The following is an 11190-nucleotide window of genomic DNA, read 5'->3' as shown; positions in this document are numbered from 1 at the left end:
TTATTATTACTATTATTATCATTATTATTACTATTATTATTATTATTACTATTATTATCATTATTATTACTATTATTATTATTATTATTATTATATTTATTATCGTTATCATTATCATTATTACTCTTGTTACCACTATTATCAATATCGTACCAGTCTTATATTCCGTGTTGATGGCGTTATCGACTAAAATGGTAATTTTGCTATATGATTTTCACATCATGAATTTTAGCGATCCAATTTTTCAATCACATCAAATAATTTTGCTGGTAAGATGATAGCCTTGCTTCTTTTTGTTTTTTATGAAAAAGACATGGATATATGACTTATCAAATTCATTGATTTGTGTCATCATAATATCAATTACGCTAACTACCAACACTGTCACTGTAAGATAAAAAGACAATTACAGCAAAAGATACATCTCTTATTAATGGCAAATAAAAGTGAAACCCCATCAAAAAGAAATTGAATACAAAAATAATTAGTGAAATAAAAACTTATAAAACTTGCAATACTTATAGCAGCTATCCATATTTCCTTTTTTCTTAGAGAAAAAAATATCAGAAAGAACGAATAATTTCAGAATCACTGAAATGTTATTTTAATTAATATATAAGACAAGGTGTAAATTCAGAATCAAAGACTCCTTGATTTCTAATATTAACATTTCCATACTTTGTTTTGGAAATATCAATGACATCGCCTCTTTTCAAAGAAACTAAGAGTGATGGAGAGATGCAACTCTTTCATCAATGGCTTCGTTATCTTACAATGAATTAAGAATTACTTATATTTTCCAGAATCACACCTTGCATTGAGATTCAAAACCTTGGCAAACTTCCTTACTCGATAGCAAAGAAATTAGAGTTGATAGATGATGAAAATACGATTTAGTACAAATTTACGACCCCTTTTTATATTTAACATCTGAATACAATTTCGCCTTTTCCTCATTTGATGGGAACAATAAAAGCCAAAACTTTCACGAAGTTATAAAGTCTGGTAAATGAGCTCTTTCAAATTCTTCAACCTTCTACAGGGGATTCAAAGAGCTCTAAAAAATACCTTTCATCTATGAAAGTTTAGAATCATCCAAAATTTTCAATGGTAAGGAATTGTCAAAAAAAGAAAGGCAATAATATTCAAATGCAACAATATGGGCAGACAGTTATACCAAACTGTTGCATAAATTAATTTCAGATCGAAGGAATAGTATGATGTAACGGACATTGCATATAGTACATCTATAGAATACTTAATTTCTATTATAGGATAATTCTTGAGACAAGCAATCGATCTCACATTTTCTATTTAAACAGTTAAACAGTTGTAAAAAAAAAAGGAAGAAAAAAGTACATGGTTAGCATAATTTGCTAGCTACAGTAAATCAGAAGGTAGAAATGTGCAAAAAAAATTGTGATCATCAGATGAAAAGAAATATTCGGCATGTGATAAGATGAAAATTAACGTGTTGAGTACACAATTTCCAGCTTTTAGAAAAAGAAATAACGAACAAACATGCACAATTACGAAGGAAGCAAATAATATAAATCCCGAAATTCACGTGATGTCTTCCCTTTTCACTTTTCCGGTAACAAATAACAAACTCTATGAGAGGATGTATTATACAGTATTCCGTTTTTCTGCTACATAACATTTCCTGAGAAATAAACGTAGCAAATTTCGCAAAAGGTCAACAAATTGCGGGAAGATCAAAAGAAGTCCTACTATATGATATGAAGCAGATTACAGCAAGCAAAGAATACTAGTGACGTAACAGACAGATCCTACAGCGAACAATAAACAGTGGCGTGATATGCGAGAAACCATATATCATCCCATTTAAACATACCTCTTCAAAAATTAGTTAATTTTTGATGGAAACTTCTGCTGGAAGTAGTAATTAATAAGGACTGCAATAGACGCATATGAATCAAAAAAGGCATTCGTAATGGAACCTTTTAACAGTATGACATTCCACCATGTAGTCGAATATACTCATTAAAATGTTTCCTTGTGAAACCAGAAACGCTGATAATCCCTCAAGTATAATTTCGTTTACTCTTTACGACGAATAAAAAGCAAGATTAATTTCAACATCAAACTAGTTCTAACACAAAAAATTTAGAACCTACTTCAAATTGACTGTCTTTAAAACGGTCGCGAAAACCTCGTTAATGAACCAAAAAAAAAAAACTCCATAGCAATTATCCAGTAAATTAAGAATATCTTCAAGCTTTTGTCCATCATTTATACAATCTCCTTATTTGATTTCAGTCAAATTTCATACGATAAAATCATCATCAAAAGACTAAACAAAGATCATCGATGTTATGCAAAATCTATATATCGAAAACAATCGTTTAGAATTATGCGACATATTCATAGCAACGATGATCATTCTTGTCACGAGCCAGATAATCACGCTCAATCAGTGATTCGATTCGTTTTTTGATTAGCTGTGGATTCGGCATGAAACGATGTTTCAGTTGCTGTGTTACCTAAAATTTCGTAGATTGGTAAAAATTAATCCAGTTAAAATTCTAAGGCTTTCTAACTTGAAACAAATAGTTATAAATCATGGATTTTGAGTGACATAAGGAAGAAAACAGGAAGTATACCAACGATCCAAAGTTAACACTTGATCATGACCAATTCATTTATGAAAATTATTGGCGCTCAACCTCACATAACGGCTTCACAGCCGTGAACTAATCCGGATGCAAAAAACGGGTTTTTTCCTCTTTCACTGCAGTAGTGTGTTTAAAAAGTGAAACCCGTACGAGTAAATGGATTGAACAGTAAAACGTCAGTAGAAACAAAAAAAAGGCATCGCTGTTGAAAGTGAAGTAAAAATGTCGTCCCAGGAACTAAAACGGATCTGCCAAAAAAAAAGAAGGAACAGAAGTCAAGAAATAGTAACGAACTTCTGCAACTAAAACATTATGCAGTAACTTCTTCCTCGCCTTCATTACTCGCACAACAGCTGCTTCAACCTCATGTTTTCTATCTTCATCGATCTAAAAGGTTACCACCATTACAAGTTAATAGTTGTTATTCATCGTTATTAATTTATGTCCTTAACACAAAAGTTAAAGTATATACTTGACCACTGGTCATCTTTGACCATTAGCATTTTCCAACAAAATAAAAATAATTATAAAGAAGCAAATAATGGCTCACTCTTGAGCGTGTTTCTTTTCTTTCTGGTTCAGCTTCCGCTCGACCCGATACCATTTGAATTTTTATTCTTGTCAGTTTCGAGGTAAATGCATCATTCACCCAAAATTCATCACTATTTTCTAAAAATGTCATTCATTTATATTTTACAGTCGCCGACTTAGTAGTGCTACTAATTGTAGGATGGAAAAGTGTCCTAGTCTATGTTTAATGATCAATGTTAGTTCATGGTTAACAACGAAGTTCTGAAGCTACACTTCGAAATGTTGATCGCGAAATTCATAATCTTTATCGATGTTGTTACTTGAAGACAATCATTTTTCAGCATTGCAGTTGCACAGTGAAAAATGATCTTACTAGGAGTAAGAAAATTTTCAAGCTGACCGATTTCTCTTCCATGTCCTTTTCGGCATAAAATTCTTTGGGTTGGTTTCCCCATTGCTAAAGAAAGCAACGATCGTTTCAATTCCTTGTCAGGAATTTGAGTTTCAGCTGCCAGTTCCTTAAAGTTCCTTAATGCAAAGCGTAACGAGTTACAGAAGAATTGACTTAAAAGTCTATCAACGGAAATATTGATAGAACACATCATAAATTAGAGCCTTTTTAGATGTTTAGCAGTAATGGATGGAAATTCAGGAACGATTTCCACTGACTGACTGGACAATATTTGAAAATCGCACGATTATAGTGAACTTGTTTAGGTGTTGCAGAATAGACGATTTTCATAGAATTGTGAGTTATATTTATATAGGATTAAAGGTATAACTTGCACCAGAAAAATCGAAATGTTTCAGTTGACACTCAAACACTTGAACTTGAGTGTCCAAAACACATAAAGCTTCAAATTTAAATAATATACATAACACCTGAAAAATATCCCGTTCTTAATGTGATGCTTACCTCAAATGTTATTTTAGCTTTGTTATTAAACCTGAGCAAAACGCACATTTGATATGTGCTCACTGTCAAAATTTTGTGTTCTTCTTTGCCACGAGGAGCAACTGATGGCCCAGCGAGATCCGATTCCTGAAAAGAAATTATAGATAAAATACAAATGCAACGGACATATTTTCATTCAAAAACAACAGATTCGATTATGCATGCAAAAAAAGAAGAAACAGTAATGAGCCGATAGTGGAAATAAAATCATTCTTATTCAACTTTATTCTAGAACAGTTTTCCTGGTTAAAAAAATTTTTGACAATATAAATTTACTTCCAGTTATTGGTGAAAGTGTCAGGTAATTCTGGAATATATAAATATGAAACTATAAATTATATAAATATATCACCTGCTGACTTAATTCCTCTGCATTAGCATTCGTTCCGTAGAAAACAGCTTTAACATCGGCGTGACCAAGCATAGGATTTAGCGAGATCTTACGACCGTTATGTTTGCTAAGATAGAATGTCCTAAAACTTTCAAAAGCCTGAGCTGCCACTGGCGGTAGTACACAATCCGGAGCAGCTTGTGTCGGCCAGTAACCACTTGTCAACACACGTACCGTTATGTCCACTGAATCGTGCGCCTGACAAACGAAAGATTTCATCTAGTCATTCCATAAAAAATATCGTTAGATTACAGCAAAAAACTTACACTTTCCGTTCTTTCCTTATAGTCGCGAAAATCTCCCATCAAAATATTTGATAACTCAATATCTTTGAACATTCCTTCTAACTTCGATGTAAATTGGCAACCACATTCTGTCTTAAAAAGGGTTTGCCATAAAATGCAAAATAAAGAACATTTTTGATTAGAAAAAACGAAAAAAAAACACTATATATAACTTAAAAACTTCATTACTTATGCAACACACACCAAATACTATTCTATTGGGTCTTTCTATGTCTCACATCATTCATAATTTCCGAAATCTCAATTAATTTCATTCTTCAACTTCAACTAGAAAACTGCCATTAACAACGCAAAGATCACTCAGCAATTCATTTCTAGCACAATTCTCGTACCTTTAACTTCGAAACCATAGCTTTTTCTGCGTCATCTGACATGCTCTTTTGCAAAAGTAAACGTTTAGCTAAATGCGACTTATAATATCTGGAAAAAAAAAAACATAATTACATTTTTTTTTTCAGGGCTCTCTAACTATATATATGTACAGCAACCAAAGCTAGCCAATGGAGGAATTAACATTTTTTTAACCGGAATGAAACAAATTACAGTACAATTCTCAAGGAAATCGACTTTTCCTACCGTTCAAAAACATCCTTCTCTTGCAGAAAACGGAATAGCACCATAGATTTATCTTGAAGTGATTCCTGCTCACTTTCGTTCATCTAAATTTGATAAGAATCAGCTTATTTAGAAATCAGAATTTGTTCGATATCTGTTGTGCTTTTTTGAGTTGAAGTTGGCTTTCTGATTCAAGTTGAGGAAATATTCTAAGTGAAATGTAACTCAGGGCGAAAAGTTAATAAATGTGCGGTTTTACTAACCCGACTGGATCCAATTCAATGAAACAGCATTCTGCTTAGCTGAAGCAAGCAAAACATTCATTTAAGCATTCCTTCGCATGAATTTCAAAAAAAAAAGAATACACATACAAGTTTCATTCCTTTCTTCAACTTGTCGTCCATGTACAGCGACAGATATTCCGGACTTTTTGGGTTCAAGTTGAGAAAATATTCGAAATCACTCTGTATTTTTTGCTTAAAGGTTTTGTCGTTATCGAAAGCATCCAACAAGAAATGATCAAACTGATTCTTGAGATCCAGCAATGCCTAAGAAAAACTGTATTTTTTGAGTCTTGAAAAAAGCAAAGAAAGTACCATGGTACATGAAACCAAGAAAAAAAAAATCAAAGGAAGGGCAATAATTAAGTATACCACATGAATGATAGTAACTGCTGACCTGAATATAATGAATTGGATTTTTCGATGTACCGGGTTCACGGTCACCACCTTCACTGACCAGAAACTCCCCCTTTCTCCGAAGATATCTGCTGATGCAATCAGTCATCGTTGGTAGTCCTTTCTTTACTCGTTTCAGGAGAACATACAATCGACGTAAATCTTTAAAAAAAGCATAATATCAAATTCAGTTACAAAAATAACAAATAGCGCTGTATGTATGGATTCAAGATCGTCTGACCAACTTTTAATAAAGATCGCAGCATAGTTATATTTAAAAAGCAGTTAGTTCCGTTACCATGAATGCGATCATTATTGAGCATATGTACAACACCACTATTGTCCATTTCAACAATTGTCATCATATGCTTATTAATTAATTCTTCGTCCAAAACCTTCAAGTAAACAGTTCCATACTGTGAGAAAAGATTCATTTGTAAAAAAACTCGTTTTATTTATAAGAGTTCTATTCCTCTTACACTCTAATTAAGGAAAGTTCTAGTATTAATTAGGAATTTCACAACTGGTTGTCCCACTCTCATATGAATGTAGGGAAATTTTAAATTTTCTTTGCTCTAGATAGTTATGACAAAGCATATCAAAATGTGAAATGAATCTTAATATACGAAAAATGTGTTGAGATGTATTAAGACTTTAAAAAGCTTAAATCATTAACATACGTCAAGTATTTTTTGTTCTGTTCCTTTATCCAAATACATTTTTGCCCGATTTGACTCCTCCATTAAGCATTCCTCCACTTTTTTAACATAAACAGATGCGCAGTTTTCGAGCAAAAAATTCTGACTTTCCGCACGATAATATTCTGCCGAGACACGTAAAAATGGTTCTTCAAATTCTTCCTCATAAACGCGTCGTGAATCGACGCCCAATGCTACCAGCATATTGCATGCATTTTTTACTCCAATTCTGCAAACATATATATATATATATATATATATATATGATATGTATGTGTATATATATACGCATCACTCGAAAAGTGATTACTCGAACTATTAGTGAATCGAGTAGAATGCAAAATAAGGGGGAAAGTTTGTTTGGGTTTTATGTAATCAAATATTTCGATTTTTCGCATTTCACATGTAATTTAAATTCTAAAACTATAAACGAAAAAAAGAAAATACCTATTAATAATTTCACCTCCCCGCTCAGCAGCAATCATTTTTAGCAGTATGTTACGCAAAGTATCGCCTAACGTTCCATATCTAATTATTTCATCACGGAATAAGATAAGACCCAAGTTATAAACGGGATCAACACTTTGCTGTTGTACATAAACTCGATCCATATACCTGAAACTAGCCAGCTTAAATCCAAATTATGTATTGCAAAATAAAATGCTCCTTCTCCCACCATCTTAATAAAACTTAGTCCTTTACTCGTTACTATGGATTGGGAAAATTTTTAAAATCCTAAAAGCTAAAGGATTGTTTGCGTTGCAACTATTTGCTGCCAAACCTTTTGCTAAACAATTTTCAGTTAGAAAGAAGTGATGTTTATTAACCAAATATCGAAAATAACTAACATGAGAATATCTCTAATCATAACCATAGCTATAATGTGATCTTGCCATGCTGTATTCAGCACTTCTAAAAAGTTGCTATTAACTGCTGCTATCACTTCGTTTCTAACCTAAAAGAAAAAATGTGAATGACAATATGATAAAAGATAATAGTGAAAAGAAAGAAAGAACTTCACGGCACGATCAGAAAACTAACACGAAACCTACAATTTGGAGAAATATTTGGTAAAATGGCAAACATCCCTACGGGAAATACAGTTTAATAGAAGTATGGCATGTAAAGAACTGAAATTTTAGTCATCTGTTAAGAGTGAAATCTCTTGACTATTGTGTTTTTAACTCAACTTACAGTAATTTAAGATCCAAAATTTCTAACAGATCAAGAATTCAAACCGTTGTTTGTAGATGCTCGATAACCACCTGTTTTAGACCAGAATAAAGTTTGTCACCGTGCTTATGCAATACCATCGTATAGGCATTACGGTAAAGTTCCTCAAAACTGAGACCAGAATTATTTTTTCGTTGAATCTCTTGAATAGCGCGCTTTAACAAATCCCATGTCTGTTGCACATATTTTTCATCCATTGTTGTCTGCAAAATGATCATTGTTAACGCAAAGTTGTATCCAGATTTTTTAACCTGATACTGAAACGGATGATCAATTGCCGAGCAAAGTAAGTTCTACTTCGAAAAAGATTATGTGCGTCCATCTTTCGTACCCAACTGCAGTAAAATGTTTCGACATTTCTGGTATTCATTCTCTCAGGTAGTAAAATATTAAGCTAAATACAAAATCTAAACGAAACTGGAAAATAGGAAAGATATAGAGAGCAAGTGACAATTCAGATGACTGGAAGATGTGTGAATGAAATATCGAATAAAATTTATTAAATGCTTGATAAATACAAAGGATACTTGTGACAGTACGAAAAATATAGAGAAATCTAAATTTCGGCATAATATTCGTGAGAAACTTACTAAAGAAAAACGCAAACTTCAAAACACCCACCATTTCGTCTTTATCTTGCATTCCATCTAATATTAAAAATCACTTAGATGACATCACCTAGGCTGATAATATGAGAGTAAGTTCATATTTTTCTCAGTACATTAGAAGATTATGCAGAAATGAACTTAAAAGTCATATCGTATCTCTTATGATTTGAATTTGTGATCTCCAAGTTATTTTGGGTTCTACCGTTAGTTGTTCTCCATGACATAATGCAACACGGTCGTCATGCGTGATCAGTTCTTTAAGAAGTTCCTTAATTGTATTGAACTGTGGATGCATTTGCAATAGGGTAAGCTCTATGGGCGAAATTTCTCGAACAACCGCACGAGAAAACGATGGTTTTAAAGTAAAAATAGCGGGAGTAAACGCAGTCCGTTAAATTAATGCGTTCTTGGCTCTTTTTTCTACATAATAAAGCTAAAATAAGCTCTTCATTAAGTTATATATATATATATATATATGTATATATATACTTCTAAATCAAAGAAATTCCTCGTGAAAACTATAGGAGCTAAGGGATATGATAAATATGATGTAGGACAAAAGTACAAAGATAAGGACTGCATTTCTGATGGATTAATCGTGGTACAGCAATCTTTTCGATTCACTTAAAAAATATTTGGGTAAGTCGATAGAGTGATTTCAGTATAACACAAATTTGATCATAAGATAAATATGCCTAGCTCTATTTAATTTTTCCAAACAAGGAAGTTCTCAATAAAATCCACTACAAAAATATGGAAAAAAGAAAATTCATACCGGAAAAGCTCGAATTCGCATTTTGTTGCCTGATGGACCACCAGTGCCACCACCACCGCCACCATTCGAAGCGCTTCTTGATGGTGTCGGTCGACTCATCCGTGAAACACTGAAAATGCTTCAACATTTTAATTAACAAATATGCTTGGAATGGAATAAAGAACAAAATTTTCCAATAACCTTAGTTCTCTTCCATCGATAACAGCATTATACCTCTTTCTTACAACACAGTACAAGACTTGTTCATGGAATGAAAATATTACCGCGTGACAAAAGTATTACATCATCTTATGAAATCTTTTATTAAACATTTAGTTATATGGGTTAACTTCTACGGATAGTAGATGTGACAGTTTGACATGCTACTACTACTGATTTAATACTAATAAGTTTCACTTCAAACAGAAAAAAAAAAAAGAAAAGCGAACGTAAGATGTTAGGAATTACGATGTAAGTCTCGATATGAAATTTTGGAAAAATTATGTTTTACAAACTCAGGTTTGAAACTTCGTTAAATGTAGTAAACTCGATTAAGACATCTCCAATAAGCAAGTACAAGATTGAATAGAGAAAAATACATGGGTCGACGCAATATCTGATGCGTCGTACAATTTTTATGTTTTTTTTTTAAACCGAATTCAAAAAAATTTTTAATTTACAACGTTGATAACTAAAACCATAAAACAGCGTCAAGCAAATAATGAGCGTTTACGTGAAGGTTACTTTCAAACGTTTTTGATGCTTAGCTGACGCAAACAATCATTTCGAATGAAATTTCAAGTCCTGTAAAATCTCAGGACGACCCACAAGCAAACTTTAACACCCATACACCAAAAACTTGTATGGAGAGCCGCGAAGTTATCGAGGGATCTCGGGAGGCGAAAATCATCAAATTCTACGTTTGACAAGACGTATAACCAACATCGGACAAGTACTTCAATGTTTCCCGCAGCTGTTGCAGCGTAACAACAGTTTTCAGCGAAGGCTTCAAAATGTTTAGTCAAAAGTATTTTGTTTCCTCTTAATAATGATCCCTTACTAAGATCTATGAGCTCCCGAGAAATCTCGAAAGAAAACTTCACTTTGGTTATCAATCTATGGTAGCTGATTAATATTAGGTTTGGTCAAATTTACCGATACGGTTGAGATTCTGCCTTACACTATATCACGGAATGGGAAATAATCCCGGAAAAAAAGTGCATTACTGTCTCGTAGCGGTAAGTAATTTTTCAAATTGCCGGAATCCTATAACACAATGAACAATTTCCTCGAATTTCCGGAACACAGATGTTTTCGTAAACTTCAATTTTTCAAATACTTACGGATCCGATTTATTCCAACCATTTGAATAACTCTTTTGTTTGGTAAATAAAATCATAGAATTTGGAATTTTTCAATTTGCGAAGAGCAATTGTTCATAAATCTTCAACTTTTCGGAATATTTCACAAAAAATCGTACCTGGATATGAAGGATGAATCGCTTTTTTTTGCAAAATTTTTTGGATAACTTTAAAAAATGGCAAAAATTTTTGTAACCAAAAATGATGATTTTCATAAATCTAATTAGTTAATTATTATTTCTCATTTTCATCTAAAATTTGTAACCAACGATTGCAGGGAATTTATAGGATGTGAAGAGCATCGCTACCACTTTTATGTATTCAATCTAATTTTTGGATGGAAGACGACGAATGACAGGTAAAGAATAATTTTTTGAATTTTCTTTTTCTTTTTGAACAAAAGATAGCCTTGATTAGTTATCAATACGAAAGAGAGAGAGAGAGAGAAGGAGAGAGAGAGAGAGGAAGGAAGAGGAGGAGAAGAAA

General features: G+C 32.7%; 1 protein-coding gene across 1 annotated transcript; it reads right to left on the bottom strand.

Annotated features, from left to right (window-relative positions):
- Window positions 1-2372: 2372 nt before the first annotated feature.
- On the bottom strand, window positions 2373-9489 carry LOAG_09049 (Cullin 3; the record flags this gene model as incomplete). The annotated part of the gene is made up of 17 exons (XM_003144578.2): window positions 9365-9489; window positions 7987-8184; window positions 7597-7703; window positions 7196-7363; window positions 6731-6977; window positions 6349-6445; window positions 6052-6212; window positions 5745-5921; window positions 5395-5477; window positions 5151-5238; window positions 4780-4890; window positions 4475-4711; window positions 4084-4209; window positions 3568-3685; window positions 3187-3305; window positions 2931-3023; window positions 2373-2504 (listed from the first exon to the last, which is right to left on the bottom strand). The coding sequence occupies exons 1-17, from the start codon at window positions 9461-9463 to the stop codon at window positions 2373-2375; spliced, it is 2361 nt and encodes a 786-aa protein (XP_003144626.1). The 5' UTR covers window positions 9464-9489.
- Window positions 9490-11190: the final 1701 nt, after the last annotated feature.

Source organism: Loa loa (genome assembly GCF_000183805.2).
Source record: "Loa loa unplaced genomic scaffold supercont3.2, whole genome shotgun sequence".
In the NCBI taxonomy this organism is placed as follows: Eukaryota; Metazoa; Nematoda; class Chromadorea; order Rhabditida; family Onchocercidae; genus Loa; species Loa loa.
This window is presented reverse-complemented; position numbering and strand designations above follow the sequence as displayed.